We start from the raw sequence: 20,828 nt of genomic DNA on the forward strand, positions 1-20,828 counted from the left end.
CCCGGTGGGCTGCCGTCTCTGCGGTCGCACAGAGTCGGATACAACTGAAGCGACTTGGCAGCAGCAGCAGCAGCAGCAGGTACTCTTAAGATTGTTGAAAGCCCCCCCCCCCCCCAAAAAAAGTCTATGGAAAAGTGGACATAGAAGTAGTTCCGAATGCCGCTTTTGAGAGAATGATAACATGGCATCCTAGTTTACTTCCAGATGAATCATTGCACATGCGTAAAGCCCTTTGACTTGTAGTGGTTTGGCGCTAAACTTTCTTAGAGGGGCGTTCTCTAGCGTCCCAAGGTGACCATGGAAACTCGTGGATGGCTATGATCGTGCCTTTTGGCGCGTTTGTAAAAATAACATATATACGAGCTATTAGTGTTTTGCAAGTGTCCAGTACCCACTTCTTGAAGCAGTTTACAGTTTAATCTTCTACATTCCACTGTGGAACCACTTCTGTCCCCTAAACCGAATTAATCTAGGGGGAATATGTTGTCATCCACTACTTCATGGGAAATAGATGGGGAAACAGTGTCAGACTTTATTTTTCTAGGCTCCAAAATCACTACAGATGGTGACTGCAGCCATGAAACTAAAAGACGCTTACTCCTTGGAAGCAAAGTTATGACCAACCTAGATAGAATATTCAAAAGCAGAGACATTACTTGGCCAACAAAGGTCCGTCTAGTCAAGGCTATGGTTTTTCCTGTGGTCATGTATGGATGTGAGAGTTGAACTGTGAAGAAGGCTGAGCGCCGAAGAATTGATGCTTTTGAACTGTGGTGTCGGAGAAGACTTTAGAGTCCCTTGGACTGCAAGGAGATCCAACCAGTCCATTCTAAAGGAGATCAGCCCTGGGATTTCTTTGGAAGGAATGATGCTAAAGCTGAAACTCCAGTACTTTGGCCACTTCATTCGAAGAGTTGACTCATTGGAAAAGACTCTGATGCTGGGAGGGATTGGGGGCAGGAGGAGAAGGGGACGACAGAGGTTGAGATGGCTGGATGGCATCACTGACTCGATGGACGTGAGTCTGAGTGAACTCCGGGAGTTGGTAATGGATAGGGAGGCCTGACGTGCTGCGATTCATGGGGTCGCAAAGAGTCGGACACGACTGAGCGACTGATCTGATCTGAAGTTAATACAGTGTTTAATTATTTCATTTATTTGTTTTAGGTATCCTTCTTTCTTCTCCTATCCCGCATTCCACACTAGATTCTAAGTTCCAAAACACAGGGACTGGGTCTCTATTCCTTGTTTTATCCCTAATACCTACCTTAGATGCTCAGTGTTTATATTACTGGGAAAAAAAGAGGTGGGGCGGGGGGTAGTTTCACCTCCGCAACTTCAACTTTTAGTTACCTTGAAAGTTTGCATAAGTGGTCAGCGTTGCCTGGAGTGCTTTCCTCTTACTTTTCTGACTGGGAGCTCATATTAATATTTAAAAAGAGTTCAAAGAGCTCTACCATGCAATCATTCTGAACTTCTTTCTCTCACCAGTCATCTTCCTTCCACGACGAATCTAAATGTCTGTAGGTGCTTCTGTAGCTGTTACACATTGAAATAATGTATTTGTTTACTTGGAAGTTTTTCTTTTCACTGTAAGCGGGTGTACTCTGCTCTGGGTTGTATTTTCCACTCCTAGAAAGGTGTTTGACATTTAGTTAAGACAAATATATAGGAATTACGGAATCTACAGCCCCGCCTGCGGTTTTGACATTATCTTTCAAACCCTCATACAAGGTGACTTCAGATAAAGGACCCTTAGCTGCACTGGCCTGGGAAGCCAGAGAGAGATCTCTTTTCTAGTGGTGATATATGGCCACTAAGTATTCGGGTGAACTGAGTATTTTGAAATTAGTAATAAAGTCTAGGACAAAACATTGACCAGACTCCTGAGGGAGCAGTAGTGCCCGGAGAGGTGTGTCAACAGTTTTTCTCTACCTTTTCCCCTGTCTGTCTCCTCCAGGCTCCCCCCCACCCATCTCCCCCAGGCTCTGAACAGAGGCGATCTAGGGCTTGGAAGGTTTGAAGTGGGCAGAATCAGTTTAGCCTGGAAAGTGACTCTGGCAGTTGAACAGTCTCAGGCGGAGTCCCAGCCCAGATTCGGGAGAGCCCTGCGAACCGCCGGGCGTCCATGCGGCCTCCGGGGCGGCAGGGGGCGCCCCCGGCCGCGAGCCTCTGCCCCGCGGCCGCAGTGGGGCGGGGCCACGCCCGGCCGTTGGCGAAGGGCGGGCGGAGGGCTCGGCCTGAGAGGCGGAGCCCGGGTGGCTTGTCACACCGTTCCCGCGCTAGGCGACTGCCGTCGCTTCTTCGGACCGCGGCTAGAGCCTCGCTAGAACGCTGTGCTGTTCCCCGACGCCAGACCGCTTAGCTGAGTAAGCGTCCATCGGCCACGGTGGGGAGCGGGCCTGTCAGGGTGTGGCCGGGCTTGAGGAGCGTCCCGGAGCTGGGTTCGCGGCTGAGGGCCTCACTGGGGGCCAAGGTCCTGGCGTTACCTGGGTTGGGGTGGGGTTCCCTGCGTACTGGGGTCTCGTGGCCGCCGGGCTGTGGTTGGTGTCTAGCAGCTGCGGGCCCCGGGGTCCCGGACCTCTCTGGGGTCTCGCTGCAGCGTGGCTGGAGGCGGTGCTCGGTGCCCGGGTTGCCCTGTGCGTGAGGGTCTCGCCGTCGCCAGACCGGCCCGGGGCGGTGCCTTGGTTACGTGGTCTGGACTCCGGGCCGCAGCTCCCACCGCCGCCGCCCTGGGTGCTGTTGAGACCCGGTTGCCTGACAACGCGTTGACGCTTCCCGAGGAGACTGCCACCCACGGCGCCGGCGCCCGGAGGCCAGCTGCGCCTCGGTTGTCGTGCCTCCCCTCCCCGTCAGCCGCTCTCTGCTGCTCGCCAGTGCCTGTCGAAGCACCATTCCTTTCACTCGGGGCTGGTTAATGGTTAACGTTTATTGAGTGCTTGTGTCCCAGCGCTGTTTCTCAGTGCTTTGCTTTGCAAGTAAAATTGGATTCCCACAGCCCTGTGAGGTCGGCGCTGCTATTACCCAGTTTTCCCCGGGCTCCTTGAGCTTGAACCTGTTGTTTCTAATTGCCTTGATTTTAGGATAGTTACCTGCGATTGGAATCACGTTTGCAATAACTTAGCACTGGGATTCATCCTTTGAGAGAAGCTGGGTCTCAAGATTATAGGATGAAGTTTAGCTTGGGTTTCTGGGAAGACTAATTTCTATAGTAAACCACTACCTCGATTCCAAACACCTTGGGAAATGCAGGAGTCTAATAGTAACCAATATGAGTTTGTAAAAAGCCTACACAGACGGCGTTCAACTTTGCATGAAAAAATGGCTTTTCATGTTCATAAAAAATGAATCCTATGGTAACCCGTAAAATGTTGCTTTCTTTTCTGCATATATTTTCTTGCTAGAAGTGCACTGACTTTCTGATGGTTAAGTGTATGTTGAAGTGCTCCCCAAGGATGAAATTTTGCGTCTCCTTCGCATGTGGCGCAAGTGGTAAAGAACCCCTCCTGTCAGTGCAGGAGGCCTAAGAGACGAGGGTTTGATCCCTGTGTTGGGAAGATCCTTTGAAGGAGGGCTTGGCAACCCACTCCAGTATTCTTGCCTAGAGAACCCCATGCACAGAGGATCCTGGAGGTCTGCAGTCTATAGGGTCGCACAGAGTCGGACATGACTGAAGTGACTTAGCACCCAGGCACGCAGTACAGATAACCCGATGAAAGGGAGCAGGTGGTTTTAGATAGGATAAATTGAAAAAGGGTGCTTTCACTGAATGGATCTGGTTGTGCCTTCCACACACACAGACACACACAGAGGCATGATGATGGATTGCTTAGAATGAGTTCCTCTAGGATTGCTTTTTCCCTCTAGTTTTTTCTTTAAATTAAACCTCCAGTTTTGAGTCACTTAGTTGACTGTTGCATCAAATGATTCTTTGGTTTTACAGGTTGTCGTCTAGTGATGGCAGATGGGATCAGCACAGCTCCAGGTGTTCCGTTGCTAATACCTATACTATGAAATAACATCTGCCCCCTCCCCCCACTGGAGAATCATCTAAGAGTTCTTTAGACTTCATCTTCAAAAGTAGCCAGAAAATTCAAGTGACAGGTTAACCCAGAAAATCTTTTGCAGTTAGTGAAATTAGGGTATAACTAAGAACATTCCGAGTACCACACACACAGTTCAGGTGATGCTGGTATAGTGATGGGACAGCAGTGATTGAGAATGAAAGTAATTAGCATGCACATTCTCTGCTGGGGAAGACTAAGGGGAAGCAGGTGGTCAGCCTAGAAAAATATTTCTCAGTGGATTTCCTATGAAATCAGTGTGTCTTGGGTTTAACTTTGAAATAAATTTAAAAATTGGGGGGAAAAAAAGGGTGGTTTGAGTATAGCATTTCTCAAATGAAGTTTTTAGACTTAACCTGATTAACTATTACAGACTTTGAGCAGATTGCAGATTATCCTTTAACGTCTTTCTGACTTAATTTCTGATTGCTTTCCTGAGTGGGAGACAAAAGTGTTTGAATAAATGTTTTGGAAGTTTTGCATAACCAAAAGTTTATCTAATTTATGTTACTGTTCTTAGCATTAATGATGTATTATTAACAGTTACTAACAGACTTAGTTGTGCTTTTATAAATTTGTGTGCTCTCTCTATACTAACCCTCAGTTTTCTTTCTCCTTCCAGTAACATGGTATTTACTTCTTAGCAATATTTAGAGAGATTTGTCAAAGTTTAGATACACCCTCGCAAGTTTCATTCATGTGGATGTCATCTGCCAGGAGAAAAAGATTTAGCACCTTTCATTAGGTGGAAAGATCTTCATGTGGATGGGAAATGAAAAACATTATCTTGGTTCAGCTCAGAACTCCCTTTTTATCTTCTAAGGCTTTTTCACAGGCTCCCCGCTGCACCCCACACCCATATATAATCACTCCCTGCTATTCTGTTCTCTTGCACTGCTGCTAAGTCACTTCAGTCGTGTCCGACTCTGTGCAACCCCATAGACGGCAGCCCACCAGGCTCCCCCATCCCTGGGATTCTCCAGGCAAGAACACTGGAGTGGGTTGCCATTTCCTTCTCCAATGCATGAAAGTGAAAAGTGAAAGTGAAGTCACTCAGTTGTGTCTGACTCTTAGCTACCCCATGGACTGCAGCCCACCAGGCTCCCCCGTCCATGGGATTTTCCAGGCAAAAGTACTGGAGTGGGGTGCCATTGCCTAGGGTCTCTTTTTTTCCTGACAGCCTCTTCTTTTATAGCTTTAAAAATCATTTAAAAAACTACTAACCCTTTTTTACTAACATGGACTCTACTCTGAATTCCAGACATATTCAGATTGTTTTCTTGATACCACTATTGGATCCTTTATGGATGGGTACCTCACATCAACCCCAGTCTGGCTAGACTGTGAGCCAGTGTGGCAGGGGACATAATGTCCCCAAATTTGAGGGCAAGGATCATATATTACACTTTTCATTCCCCTAGCATCTAGAGCAATGTCCTCCTTTGGGGTGGGAGTTACTTTCCCTTCCTAATACTTCCATAGAAGGGTGGAAATTTGCACTTCACCAGAGAGAGAAAGGATGGGAACAATATTTTCCCTTCCTTTTGTGGTTATGAGATTGGGAGAAGGCATCAGGCATACTCAGTTCTTTCTGGTTTCTCTGTTTTTTGGATTGACTCAGGTTTTTCAGAATGAATATGTTTCTGGTCAGCTTATATTACTATCTATATAATAAGCATGAAGGGCCTATGTTTAAAATTTAAAGATATTGATTTGGATTATGATAAATAAGTATCCTTTGTTGGTGATATAAATCCCAGTATACTTTGGATGAGTACTGATACATGTATACAAAGACTATGAAGATACAATGAGAATTAATAAAACAGTTGTGATTTATTGATTTATTTTAATTAATTAGGCTGTGTCAGGTCTTACTTGTGACATGCAGAATCTTTTAGAGTCATATGAAATCTTTTGTTGGGGTGCCTGTACACTCTCTAGTTGTGGCATGCAGGCTCTGGAGCACGTGGGTTCAGTAGTTGCACTACGCCGGCTTAGTTGCTTCACAGCATGTGGAATCTTAGTTCCTCAACCAGGGATGAAACCCAAGTCCCCCTGCATTGCAGGGCGGATTCTCAGTCACTGGACCACCAGGGAAGTCCCTGGTTATTGATGTCTATGTGACCAGGGTACCGTACAGTTTGTATGTACTGAATCATTTCATTTTTTCTTCATAGCAACCCCTGGAGTAGGTAGTTCCACTTTACAGGTGAGGAAACAGGAACAGAGAAATTAAGGAACACATTGAGGTCAATCACATATAGAATTGGTTTCAAATCCATGTCTTTCACTTAAACTGATTTTCTGAAAACTGTTTATCATCTACATACTATATATACAGCTACTGAGAAGAAAACCTGGTAATATCTTGGGAAAAGTATGAACGATATTACATTGTAGAGTGAAGGAAGAATGAAGAATCCCATTTAGATTTCCTTAGGTTGATCTTCCTTTTAACTTAATCTCAAAATTGTAAACCTTTTTTACTTAATTTTGTACTTAGACTGTATCCATTAATTCAGTCTCTGTGATTCATTAAGTAATTCTTCAATAAATTTTTAGTTGAAATATGTTTTATGTAAGTTGTCACATGTTTTTAGGAGTGAAAAGGAGAAAAATGGCTATGACAGCTAGAGGCCGGCATGTAACCAAGGGCTTGGTGTTGCTAGAAACTGGCCTGACAATATTGCTTAGACTTGGTGTTCTTCTGTTGAAGCAGTTGCACAGAACATCAATATCAGACAGCTGCTCTGTGTCCATGGTAGAGCAAGCGAAAAACAGTACTACTCCACCGTCATGTCCAAACACAGATGAAACAAGAGTGTTGTCCCAGCCACAAAATAACTAACGCCCAGTTGGTAATGATTGCTGCTGCTCTGGAGAAGGCAATGGCACCCCACTCCAGTACTGTTGCCTGGAAAATCCCATGGATGGAGGAGCCTGATAGGCTGCAGTCCACAGGGTCACTAAGAGTCGGACACGACTGAGCGACTTCACTTTCACTTTCCAGTTTCATGCATTGGAGAAGGAAATGGCAGCCCACTCCAGTGTTCTTGCCTGGAGAATCCCATGGATGGAGAAGTCTGGTGGGCTGCAGTCCATGGGGTCGCACAGAGTCGGACACGACTGAAGTGACTTAGCAGCAGCAGCTCCTGCTGTTACATCTTTAGCCTCCCTGTGGGTGAGATTTACTAAGATGTCCAAGCATAGAATTATGCTCACTTCCTGACAGCACGGAGAAGGCAATGGCAACCCACTCCAGTACTCTTGCCTGGAGAATCCCATGGACGGAGGAGCCTGGTAGGCCAAAGTCCATGGGGTCGCTAGGAGTCGGACTCGACTGAGTGACTTTACTTTCACGTATTGGAGAAGAAAATGGCAACCTACTCCAGTGTTCTTGCCTGGAGAATCCCAGGGACGGGGGAGCCTGGTGGGCTGCCATCTATGGGGTCGCACAGAGTCGATGGGCTGCCATCTATTCGCACAGAGTCCATGGGCTGCCATCTATGGGGTCGCACAGAGTTGGACACAACTGAAGCGACTTAGCAGCAGCAGCAGCAGCCTGACAGCATTTAGTCCTGAGCAAAGCTCTGCTTCCTTAAGCTAGCTAGTTAGTGTGTGCTCAGTCGTGTCTGACTCTTTGTGCCTCCGTAGACTGTAACCTGCCAGGTTCTTCTGCCCATGGAATTTCCCAGGCAAGAGTACTGGAGTGGGTTGCCATTTCCTCCTCCAGGGGATCTTCCCGACCCAGGGATCAAACCCGTATCTCTTGCATCTCCTACAAGAAAGAGGTGGGTGGATTCTTTACCACTAAGCCTTCCTTAAGCCCTCCCCCAAATCAACTAATACAAGCCCAGCCTATGAGTCTTGCTTTAGTTTAGTCCCTCAGTTGTGTCCTACTCTCTGCGACCCCATGGACTGCAGCACGCCAGGCCTCCCTGTCCATCACCAACTCCAGGAGTTTACCCGAACTCATGTCTGTTAAGTCAGTGATACCATCCAACTATCTTATCCTCTGTCATCCCCTTCTCCGCCTGCCTTCAATCTTTCCCAGCAGCAGGATCTTTTGAAATGTGTTAGTTCTTCGTATCAGGTGGCCAAAGTATTGGAGTTTCAGCTTCAGCCTCAGTCTTTTCAATGAACACCCAGGACTGATCTCCTTTAGGATGGACTGGTTGAATCTCCTTGCAGTCCAAGGGACTCTTCAAGAGTCTTCCCCAACACCACAGTTCAAAAGCATCAATTCTTCGGCTCTCAGCTTTCTTTATAGTCCAACTCTCACATCCATACATGACCACTGGAAAAACCATATCTTTGACTAGACTGACCTTTGTTGGCAAAGTAACGTCTCTGCTTTTTAATATGCTGTCTAGGTTGGTCATAACTTTTCTCCCAAGGAGTAAATGTCTTTTAATTTCATGGCTGCAGTCACCATCTGCAGTGATTTTGGAGCCCCAAAAGATAAAGTCTCTCACTGTTTCCACTGTTTCCCCATCTATTTCCCATGAAGTGATCGGACCAGATGCCATGATCTTTGTTTTCTGAATATTGAGCTTTAAGCCAACTTTTTCACTCTCGTCTTTCACTTTCATCAAGAGGCTCTTTAGTTCTTCTTCACTTTCTGCCAAAAGGATGGTGTCATCTGCGTATCTGAGGTTATTGATGTTTCTCCTGGCAATCTTGATTCCAGCTAGTGTTTCATCCAGCCCAGCGTTTCTCATGATGTACTCTGCATATAAGTTAAATAAGCACAGTGACAATATACAGCCTTGATGTACTCCTTTTCCTATTTGGAACCAGTCTGTTGTTCCATGTCCAGTCCTAACTGTTGCTTCCTGACCTGCACACAGATTTCTCAAGAGACAGGTCAGGTGGTCCCTTGTATTCCCATCTCTTTCAGAATTTCCCACAGTTTATTGTGATCCACACAGTCAAAGGCTTTGGCATAGTCAATAAAGCAGATGTAGATGCTTTTCTGGAACTCTTGCTTTTTCAATGATCCAGCAGATGTTGGCAATTTGATCTCTGGTTCCTCTGCCTTTTCTAAAACCAGCTGGAACACCTGGAAGTTCATGGTTCACGTACTGTTGAATTCTGGCTTGGAGAATTTTGAGCATTACTTTACTAGTATGTGAGATGAGTGCAAATGTGCAGCAGTTTGAGCATTCTTTGGCATTGCCTTTCTTTGGGATTGGAATGAAAACTGACCTTTTCCAGTCCTGTGGCTACTGCTGAGTTTTCCAAATTTGCTGGCATATTGAGTGCAGCACTTTCACAGCATCATCTTTTATGACTTGAAATAGTTCAACTGGAATTCCATCACCTCCACTAGCTTTGTTCATAGTGATGTTTCCTAAGGCCCACTTGACTTCACATTCCAGGATGTCTGGCTCTAGGTGAGTGATCACACCATCATGATTATCTGGGTCGTGATGCTCTTTTTTGTACAGTTCTGTGTATTCTTGCCACCTCTTAATATCTTCTGCTTCTGTTAGGTCCATACCATTTCTGTCCTTTATTGAGCCCATCTTTGCATGAAATGGTCCCTTGGTATCTCTGATTTCTTGAAGAGATCTCTAGTATTTCCCATTCTGTTGTTTTCCTCTATTTCTTTGCATTGATCGCTGAAGAAGGCTTTCTTACCTCTCCTTGCTGTTCTTGGAACTCTGCATTCAGATGGGTATATCTTTCCTTTTCTCCTTTGCTTTTCACAGCTATTTGTAAGGCCTCCTCAGACAGCCATTTTGCTTTTTTGCATTTCTTTTCCATGGGGATGGTCTTGCTCCCTGTCTCCTGTACAGTGTCACGAACCTCCGTCCATAGTTCATCAGGCACTCTATCAGATCTAGTCCCTTAAATCTATTTCTTACTTCCACTGTATAATTGTTAACACCTTCTTAATAAGATACTCCAGAGTTCCCCATGGTGGCGTTGACATCCTTCAATTTGATGAGTAATAAACCCAGCTGGTTTAACTATTGTAATGTGCCTGGTGTTCTTTGGAGGGTATTACCAGAAGAAAGCTTATTAGTATTTTTGACTCTTTGATTTAGTATTTGAGATGTTATACTCTAATCACGTTAGACAGCAGGGCAAAATTAGAGATAATTAAACATGTACTTATATTTGCTAAATTTTATATTTTAACTATGGCATCTTTTAAAAAAAATTATTTATTTATTTATTTTGGCTGCGCCTTGTCTTAGTTGGGGCATGTGAACTCTTAATTAGTTGCAGCAAGTGGAATCTAATTTCCTGATCAGAGACTGAACCTGAGCCTCCTGCATTGGGAGGGCTGAGTCTTAGCCACTGGACCACCAAGAAAGTCCCAGCTAAGGTATTGATATATTTTATGCTCACTACCATTGCTTAAAAAATGTTTATTGCTATGATAGCTGTTCAGTGAAATCAGTTCTAGAATTTATAATTGATGTTAAGTTATTGTAATAAAGAGAAATCCACTTATTTATAAATTCAAAGTCTGGTTAGAATTAAGAAATGAGCATGTTAAACTGATAATTATTAACAGACCTTAATTAACTCTTTAACAGAGTGAAAGAGGCCTGTAAAACGGTTTTTGTTTTTAGATTTAAAGACATTTCTGCTTAAATTCTTTATAAAATTCTATAGCAAATTATATTATTATGTATGTGTTATCCCATCATTTATCTTTTATTTTTTTCAGACATAAAGTACTTAGGAAAACTAGGAGGTTTTAAAAAGTGACTTTTTCACTTGAAACTACTCTTTGCTGTTGAACTGTTTTGAATTTTTATTAGGAAAAGCTCTTTTGTGAAAAACTGCACTTAACTCTTCTTGGTTTGCAATATATTTTGCTAAGGCCACATTTTAAAATCAGTGTTCTTTTTGGAAGTAAATAATAAAATGAAGTTCACATTATGTACTACTTAACTGTAGTAATATAAGTTTCAACATACTTCTTTTAGGTAAAACTTGATTTTCTACATTTTTTCAAATTATTATTGTCCTCCAAACATTAAGGGCTTCCCTGGTGGCTGAGCTGGTAAAGAATCTGTCTGCAATGTGGGAGACCTGGGTTCCATCCCTGGGTTGGGAAGATCCCCTGGAGAAGGGAAAAGCTACCCACTCAGAATTCCATGGACTGGAGAATTCCATGGACTGTACAGTGCTTGGGGTCGCAAAGAGTTGGACACGACTGAGTGACTTCCACTTTCCAAACATTACATTTTGTGGATGCCTTTTTCTTTAGCTCTCTTGGATTTAATATTGTTTACTACTTTTTTTCTCATTTTTTTTCTTCTGTAAATTACATTGACTGGGTTTTGCTTTGTATCCTCTTTTAATTCCTTCTTTATACTCCCCCCCACCACATACCCCAGCTTCAATTCTTCTGTTACCACCTCAAATGAACATTCATATCATTTAGTTCTGGATCATCTTTTGTCCCTGTCTGCCTTAATTTTTCAGATCTTCAACTATTATCTTTAAAATTATTAACTTTTAAACAAAGATTTCTAATGTGATCCTCTTGAATCTGTTGGAAATTTCCGTCAGCTAGTTGGTCGTCATCGGTGACTAACTGTAACTTAACACAGTGAAACCAAACCTTGCCAAACTACCCAGCTTCTTCTGACTTATTTCTATCCAGGAGTCTATTAATGTTTAGTTTCCAGGACTTAAAACTTCAGTTAGCACTGGCTCCTTTCTTGCCACACATTGAATTAGTCATTAATTTTTGTGGATTTTTCAAGGATTTATTTTAAAATAAATTAGTTTCAGTGAGAAAAAGATAGTTTTTTCAAAAACTGGTGCTGGAATTTATATCCAGATGCAGACAATTGAACATTGATGACCCTGACCTTAAACATTTGAAATGGATCATGGGTATAAGATGTAAGAAATAATGCATGTAAGAGAGGTGGTTATAAAACTTCTAAAAGAAAACATTGTTGTTCAGTTGCTAAGTCGTGTCTGACTCTTTGTGACCCCATGAATTGCTGCACGCCAGGCTTCCCTGTTGCTTCTTGACCTGCATACAGATTTCTCAGGTGTCAAGTAAGGTGGTCTGGTATTCCCGTCTCTTTAAGAATATTCCATACTTTGTTGTGATCCACACAGTCAAAGGCTTTAGTATAGTCAATGAGGCAGAGTAGATGTTTTTTGGAATTCCTTTGATTTTTCTATGATTCAGCATATATTGGCAATTTGGTTTCTCGTTTCTCTGCCTTTCCTAAATCCGGCTTGTACATCTGTAAAAGTTCTCCATTCGTGTACTGTTGAAACCTAGCTTGAAGGATTTTGAGCATAATCTTTCTAACATGTGAAATGAGTGCAGTTGTAAAGTAATTTGAACATTCTTTGGTATTGCCTTTCTTTGGGGTTGGAGTGAAGACTGACCTTTCTAGTCCTGTGGCCATTCTGAGTTTTCCAAATTTGCTGGCATACTGAGTGCAGCACTTTAACAGCATCATCTTTTAGGATTTGGAAACATAGAAGAAAATATTTGTGATCTCAGGTTAGGCAAAAGTTTCTTACATATGATACAAAAGGCACAAACATTTGATTAAAATTGATGATAAATAGATAAATTAGACTTCATAAAATTTAAAAATGTTTGCTGGTTGGAACACATGACTGCACATGTTCATAGCTGCTTTATTTATAATTGTCAAAATCTAAAAGCAACCATGCTAGCCTTCAGTGTGGGGTGAAGGAATGGATAAAACTGGTACATCCTGACACTGGAATAATTTCAGTGCTATAAAGAAATGAGCTAAAAAGCCATGAAAAGTCAATGAAAAACCTTAGTAGTATGTAATAGAAAGTGAAGGAAGCCAATTTGAATAGGCTACATACTGTGTGTTTACAACCATATGACATTCTGGAAAAGGCAGAACTATGGAGACAGTAAAAAGATCAGCGATTGACAGTGGCTGGAGGGGAGGGAGAAATGAAAAGGTGGAATACAGAGTACTTTTCGGGCAGTGAAACTACTCTGTATGATACAGTAAAAGTAGATCCATATCATTATACATGTGTCCAGACCCATAGAATGCACAGCACCAAGAATGAACCCTGATATAAACTGTGGACTGAAGGTGGTATGATGTGTCAGTAGAGAGTCATCAGTTGTAACATGTGCCATTCTTGTAGAAGATATTGATAATGCATGAGAGACTACATGAGTCAGGGCAGAGGATATAAGGGAAACCTGTACCTTATGCTCCATTTTGCTGTGAACCTAAAACTGCTGTAAAAAACAAAGTATTAAAAAAAAGAAGACATTAAGAAAATTTGAAAACAAACTGTGGACTGGAAGGAAATATTTACAAAAGGTGTTTGATGAAGGACTTGTATCTAGCTTATATAAAAGTTTTTTTTGTTTGATTCTTGCATCTCAATAAGAAAACAATTTCATTTTAAAAATGGGCCTGAAGATTTGAAGACTTTGGCCCAATGGTTATATATATGGATATGTGAATAAAGACGTGAAAAGATGTTCAACATCATAGTCATTGCTGCTGCTAAGTCGCTTCAGTCGTGTCCGACTCTGTGCGACCCCATAGACGTCAGCCCACCAGGCTCTCCTGTCCCTGGGGTTCTCCAGGCAAGAACACTGGAGTGGGTTGCCATTTCCTTCTCCAATGCATGAAAGTGAAAATTTAAAGTGAAGTTGCTCAGTCGTGTCCGACTCTTAGCGACCGCATGGAACGCTGCCTACCAGACTCCTCCATCCATGGGATTTTCCAGGCAAGAGTACTGGAGTGGGGTGCCATTGCCTTCTCCGTCATAGTCATTAGAGAAATGCAAATTAAAGCCACAATGAGAAACTTTAACATACCCACTAGTGAAGTGAAAGTCGTTCAGTTGTGTGCGACTCTTTGTGATCCCATGGACTATATAGTTCATGGAATTATCCAGGCCAGAATACTGGAGTGGGTAGCTGTTCCCTTCTCTAGGGGATCTTCCCAACTCAGGAATGGAACCTGGGTCTCCTGCATTTCAAATTCTTTACCAGCTGAGCCACCAGGGGAGCCCAACATATTCACTAGAATGACTGTCGAAAAGACTGAACGTACCAAGCGTTAGCGAGGATATATAGCAATTGCAACTCTCATACATTGCTGGTTGGAATGAGGGGAACAGTTTGTCAAAATGTTAAAACAGAGTTACAGATGACTCAGCAGTTCCGCTCCTAGGTATTTATAGAACAGAGTTGAAAACACATAAAAGCCTCTATACAAATATTCATAGCAGCATTATTCTTAAGCAAGCTTTCAAATGGAAACAACTCAAATGTCTAGCAAGGTATGAATAGATAGAAAACATTTCCATATAATTTGATGCTATCTGCCTGCCATCCAGGAGACACAGGAGACGTGGGTTCGATCCCTGGGTTGGGAAGATCCCCTGGAGGAGGAAATGGCAACTGACTCCAGTATTCTTGCCTGAGAAATCCCATGGACAGAGGAGCTTGTCGGGCCACACAGTTCATAGGGTTGCAGAGAGTTGGACACAATTGAGTGACTGAACACACACAGTAGTAAAAAAAAAAAAAAAAACTACTTACTGATAGATGCAATTATAAGGATGAATCTTGGAAACATTACATTAAGTGAAAGACACCATATAAAAAAGACATCTATATGAAATTTCCAGATTAGGGAAAATTAGACAGAAAACAGATCTTTGCTGCCCAAGTCAGGGGTGGGAGTGAGGATTGACTGCAAAGGGGCATGAGAGAACTTTTTTGGGGTGATGGAAGCATTATAAAGTATGACTGTGGTGATAATTGTACTACTGTGTGGATTTACTAAAACTTCTGTTCACTTAAATGACTGAGTTGTGTGGGATGTAAGTTATTCCTTAAGAAAACCAACAACTTTGGATTTAAAAAATCCAGGACTTAACAGAAAAAAAAATTTCATGAAGTCTTAACAATAAACTGAAAAATAAATCAGTGGCAACTGATAAATATATATGCAGGGAGTGATAAAATTTGGAAATTAGCATTTTGCAGGCATCAGGAATAAAGATTAGATCAATTAAGAATCACCAGTTGATGCTAAATCTTGGAATTTTGTTCAGGAGCAGAATATTTGCATGGTGTAAAAATACTGTTTTATAGACTGCTTATTACTTACAAGGAAACAGTAGTGCAGAGATTAGTCTTGACCACCATGTGATAAAAAGTAACATCACTAGTAAAGAGCAGGTGAATGTGTGTCCATCATTGTTGATACCTTTAGGACACATCACCTATGTAATATTCTTTCTGATGATGCATAACCTGAATTTAGTCACAAAGAAACATTAGGCAAACTCCAAATAAGGACTGTTCTGTTAAAAGAGTAGGTGGTGGGTGGGCTGTATTACAAAATATTGGTGTCATTAACAAAAGTAAGGTTGTGGAAATGTTCCAAAGTGATGGGTAAAGAGACATAACAGTGAAATGCTATACCTAACCTAGACTGGATCCTAGATGGAAGAGAGAGAAAAATATGGTGTAGAGGATAGTATTAGGTCAGGTGACAATGTTGGAACATGGACAATAGATTAAAGAATGTTATTGAGGTTGACAAGTATGTTGAGGTTATGTAAGAAAATAATTCTTAATACACACTGAAACGTTTAGGGATAAAGAGCGCTGATATATGTAATTCATGCTGTGAATAACTTTAGAAAAAAATGTGTAAAGAGGACAAACTTGTGTGCACAAAGGTAAAGCAAGAGGTACAAAATCTTAAGCAACAGAGAATGGATAAATAATATACGGTATTCTCTGTACTATTCCTATTGTAACTTTTTTGTAAGTTCAGAATTATCTCCAAATGGTTAAAATAAATTTTAATAAAAGTGTTTTGATTTAAGGCTCAAAGGTTTTTTTTTCTGATGTGGTGGTGGTAGTTGTTCATTTTCCTTTTTATTTCTTTTCTGATATTTTAAAGTATGTTGTAGGTTTTGGGGGGAGTTGAGATTGAAAGCTGGTAGGCAAATTTCATTCAAGCTTGTTATCGATTTGATAACTGACACTGAGTACTAAATGTAGACTAAACCTGCATGTTAATAATTAGGCTAAAGATATTCTGGTATAGCTATGCTCACTGAAGGGTTTTTAAATATTTAGACTGTGATCTTTTTTAAAAGATAATTTAATTTTTGGCTGTGCTGGCTCTACGTTGCTGTGCAGGCTTTTCTCTAGTTGCAGAGAGTGGGGGCTGCTCTTTAGCTCAGGTGCTTGGGCTTCTCACTGTGGTGGCTCCTCTTGTTGTGGAGCATGGGCTCTAGGGTGTATGGCCTTGTTAGTTGTGGCTTCCAGGCTCTAGAGTACAGGCTCAGTGGTTGTACACAGGCTTAGTTACTCCAGGGCATGTGAAATCTTCCCGTATCAGGGATTGAACCCATGGCTCCTACACTGGCAGTCGGATTCTTTACGACTAGGCCACCAGGGAAGCCCTAAAAATTTATTAAAAAAATTTTTTTTTATTTTTAGTATCTTCAAAATGGCTGATAATTTGGATGAATTTATTGAAGAGCGAAAAGCCAAATTGGCCAGAGACAAAGCAGAATTGGAAAGTGATCCACCGTACATGGAAATGAAGGTAAAGTTAATCATTTTCTTCTAATGTGTTTCATTAAATTGTCTCTGAAGATTACCTTCTTTAAATGCAAAATTTCTTCTTCTGGGAGTGAGAAGCTTCTGTTTCATATTTTAGTTTAACTGTGCTGTTGTTCTGAGACCCTGAACCTGGATAAAATTTCAGTAATTTTGAATGCAGTTTTTCTTCTGTGGTGTTTTGTACCTCACAGTTTCTCTTCTCTCTTATTGGAGTTTTAATTAATAATTTATGTGCTTTCTAACATGATTAGGAGACTAGTTCTAATGCAAGGAATTTTCAGACTATAAATAGATGTAAAAGCAATTTCTTATATTCTTTGTGAGAATAATTCATTTTTTTAATGAATCAGTATCTTAAACATTTTTGAAATCTAAAAAAATGAATTTATAAGGATAGTTTCTTTTGTGTATTTACTTTTCAGAATATAAATTTGTTAAAATGTTTCTGAAAGCAGTGTCTGAAAAAGCCTTCTTAAAACTTTTCTAGCTTTGATATTTATTGAGACTGCTGAGTACTGTGCTGGGCTCAGAGAATATAGCCATGGTCTAGACAGATGTGATGCTTTCTCCCATGGGCTCAGTGTGTGTAATAAGAAACAGTATGTATCTTAATCTATGCCATATGGGTCATCCTAATTAGAGGAATCAGATATAATGACTTGCCCAAGACAGTCTTGATTTTCTTGTTGTCCCAGTGTCTCATCTGGTTTAGCATTTGCCCTGGACAAAGGTATCCTGGTGGAAATGATAAATAACATGGACACCATAATTATAAAATAATTTTATTCATATAGCTAACATTTATTGTGTGCTAACTATGGATGAGGCATAAAGTCTTTAGCGGTTACACTGATACTTCACATCATGAATCTATGAGATAAGTACTGTTGTCATTTTCCAAACGAGTAAACTGGTACATAGTGACGTTAAGTATGAAACTTAGGTGACAGAATAGTAGAACTAGGCTTTGACCCCTGGCAACCTGAATCCAGTGTTTATTCTCTTAACTATCTTTCCTTCCATAGTACTTGCCATGTACAAGGAGCTGTGCCAAGGACTTTATATGTATGATAGCATTTAATCATAAAATCCCAGTGAAGTAGGCAGAATTTTTGTCTGTTTTACAGATTCCAAAAATGAGGCTTACGGGGTTAAGTAAATCGTGCAGGCACGTACAAGATTGGATTCATGTGTCCAGCTCCACATTTTATGCCCTTAACCATTCTTTAGTACTCAGGACTGACAGGTTTAGGAGGGAGTTATTAGATAGCTTTAAATATAGCTTTATTATGATTTCTACCCACTCCAGTGTTCTTGCCTGGAGAATTCCAGGGACAGCGTGAGCCTGGTGGGCTGCCATCTATGGGGTTGCACAGAGTTGGACACGACTGAAGCAACTTAAGCAGCAGCATTATGATTTCTAATACTATAGCAGATAGATAATAATCTTCAAGTCTTTAGGTCAAGTATCACCTATTCATTCAGGCCTTGCAGTTCCTCCGTTATCATTTCTGGGCCTCCTTACAGTTGTTCTCTTTTTTTTTTTTTCTGTTTCTCCTCTGTATCACTCACTACATATAACATAATCTAATTGTGTGTTGTGTTTATTGTTTGTTATCACAGTAGTTTATAAGCTCTGTGATGGCAGAGATCCTTTAGTATTTCTTCACTTACCTGTTTTTGATGCCTAGGACAATATCTGGTGGGAACTCAGTGAATATTTGTTGATAAATCAGTGAGCTAAATAATAGAACATTGCAGCACTAATAAATACCTTTGAGTAATTCCTCAAACCTTACACTTAAATTTTGTTTTAAACATACTGAAATTAATTGTACATTTTTGGAATTTTTTTTTCCCCCACTGCTTTTGTAAATATTATGTCTCTTTCAGGGAAAAGCATCAGAGAAGCTTTCTGAAAACAGTAAAATATTAATCTCCATGGCTAAGGAAAACATACCACCTAACAGTCAACAGACAAGGCGTTCTTTAGGTATGTCTTTAGGTGTGCTAAACTGAATTTAAGATATTCTTAGCAGGCTGTCATGAAGGAGCTTTGTCTCGTCAGAAAAAAAGACAATTTTTGAATTCTAGTAACTCCTTCCTTTCTGGAATCTTATATGTGACAGTGTGGTCTATATATGAAATATAATGTATACTGAGAAACTTGTTCTCACTGTAACTGTTAATTGTCTTGGTTATGATTTACGGAAATCATAGCCATAAGTATGTATCATAATTGAAAAATTTGAATGGAAATTGTGTGAGAAAGTGTGTTAACTGTTGAATAATAATGGTAGACTTGCTTTTATTTAAAAATCAAAGAACTATGCTTAAAAGATAGAAAATATTACTGATGACTATTTTGAAATTGTAAATAAGTTAATATTTAGCTATATTGAGTCTTTGATTATGGTTTGGTGTGAAAATATTTGGGATACTACCTCGTTTTAGCTTTTTGGTAGGTGTATTTTTTTTTTTTTTAAAGAAAATATATGAATATTTAAAAATTACCTTGTGAATTACTGATGATAACTGAACCTTTTTCACATTAAAGAAGTCAAATATGATTAATCCATTTGGTTAAAGCATTTCTCATGTGGATGACTTTTCATGGCCATGAGTATACTCCTAAGTTGTTAGTTGCTTTGCATTTGTATTCTGCTAGGAGTACATGGGGATGTTGGCCAAAAGACTGCTGAATAGTTTAGTGGGCTCTCTATCTCTACTAGAAAAACAGCTCAAAGTGAATGCCATACTTTTAGTATCATATATATAGAAAACCTTTTCCATTCTGAGTCTGTTACAAATTATTGGCTAATACAGCTTTTGCAGAGAAGGCAATGGCACCCCACTCCAGTAGTCTTGCCTGGAAAGTCCCATGGACAGAGGAGCCTGGCGGGCTATATAGTTCGTGGGGTTGCAGAGAGTCGGACACGACTGAGCACGCACACATGCCTGCAGCTTTAGTGAACTAAGTATTATATTTTGGTTAAGTGCCTTAATCTCTAAGGCACTCAATTTCTTTATAACATAAAGAGGTTAGATTATCTTCTAGCCCTAAAATTTTATGAATTGAAAATTTAATTATTCTGAGAGAGAGTTTTTTGAAAGTTTGATAGTAGGTTCTCTCAAGCACTAAGGTGACTCACTGACTTTCTGGAGTTATGAGTTGCTTTGGAATGTGGCTGTCATGCCTTTGCAACCTGGCATCAATTATTTAAGCTTTGTTTCCTCATCTTAAGAATTGTGTCTATCTTAAAAGGTTATTGTGGCAATAGTTGAATATGTATGAAAAGATGATTGGTGCATTATTGATGGACAATAAATATTAATTTCCATGACTTTTTACATTTTTAAACTAGGTTTTTTATTTTTAAGAACTATATTAAAACTTATCCTTTATTACATTCACAAATCATGTAGAGTTTAAAGTCCAACTTAACAGATAATGACTTCTCCCTCTTCCCTAACTGGTATCCCTTATTCATTCACAGGACTTTATTTACCATTAGTGTGCTCATTACTCCTTAATCTCTATCCTAATTCCAGTTTCTTTGGTGAACTCCAGACCTATATGTCTAATGTTTTAATGACATCTGTACTTGGATGTCTTGGACTCAGAATCAACATGTGCAAAATTAACTTGACTCCTCTCAAACTTAAGTGAGCTGGTTTTGTGGTCATCTTTGACCTTTTTCCCTTTTTGTATCCCACAGCGAATAATTACATAGTTCAGAGATTCTAACACTTAAACCTCAAATAAATTGACTTTTCTCTAATTCCATAGAGATCATTTTATGTAGGCGTCCTTTGGCTTTCACTTAGATTATTTTTCTAGTGTTCTCTTTGTTGTACAATCTAGCCTTCTCTATTAAGTCTCTGCACTGCCAGTTGATGTCCTCCCCCAAACCGAATCTGATCATGTTAGTCTCTATTTCAAACCCTTCAATGGATTCTAGTTTCCGTTACGGTGATTTTACTCTTTTATTACCTTTACCAGATTGTGTTGGCCATCCCTACCTTATACTCCTGTGACATTGGCTCTTCCCTTGAAGAACAGTTTTGAACTTGTTCAGCTCTCTATTTTACCCCAATAGCACCCCAGCTTTTCTGCCATTGTACATTCATTGCTTAACACAGTGTCTGGCACTTCGGTG

At 40.7% G+C, this 20,828-nt stretch overlaps 1 protein-coding gene and 1 long non-coding RNA gene across 20 annotated transcripts in view; one reads left to right on the forward strand and one right to left on the reverse strand.

Moving 5' to 3' along the window:
- Window positions 1-1,359: 1,359 nt before the first annotated feature.
- LOC129626756 (uncharacterized) lies at window positions 1,360-2,825 on the reverse strand. Its single transcript, XR_008702178.1, has 2 exons — window positions 2,490-2,825; window positions 1,360-1,632 (listed from the first exon to the last, which is right to left on the reverse strand). It is a non-coding gene; the product is annotated as an uncharacterized LOC129626756 (long non-coding RNA).
- Window positions 2,179-20,828, forward strand: part of CSPP1 (centrosome and spindle pole associated protein 1) — a 110,113-nt gene continuing 91,463 nt past the window's right edge. For 5 of the 19 annotated variants that reach the window (XM_055546167.1, XM_055546180.1, XM_055546182.1 and 2 more), the window contains exons 1-3: window positions 2,180-2,369; window positions 16,543-16,651; window positions 18,562-18,661. In XM_055546167.1, coding sequence (XP_055402142.1) covers window positions 16,553-16,651; window positions 18,562-18,661 — 199 coding nt within the window. In that variant the 5' untranslated portion in view covers window positions 2,180-2,369; window positions 16,543-16,552. Of the gene's footprint in view, window positions 2,370-10,268; window positions 10,405-16,542; window positions 16,652-18,561; window positions 18,662-20,828 lie in introns of those variants that run through there. The other 14 variants (XM_055546170.1, XM_055546176.1, XM_055546175.1 and 11 more) reach the window with 5 other exon arrangements.

This window comes from Bubalus kerabau, chromosome 14, assembly GCF_029407905.1.
Source record: "Bubalus kerabau isolate K-KA32 ecotype Philippines breed swamp buffalo chromosome 14, PCC_UOA_SB_1v2, whole genome shotgun sequence".
Lineage (NCBI taxonomy): Eukaryota > Metazoa > Chordata > Mammalia > Artiodactyla > Bovidae > Bubalus > Bubalus kerabau.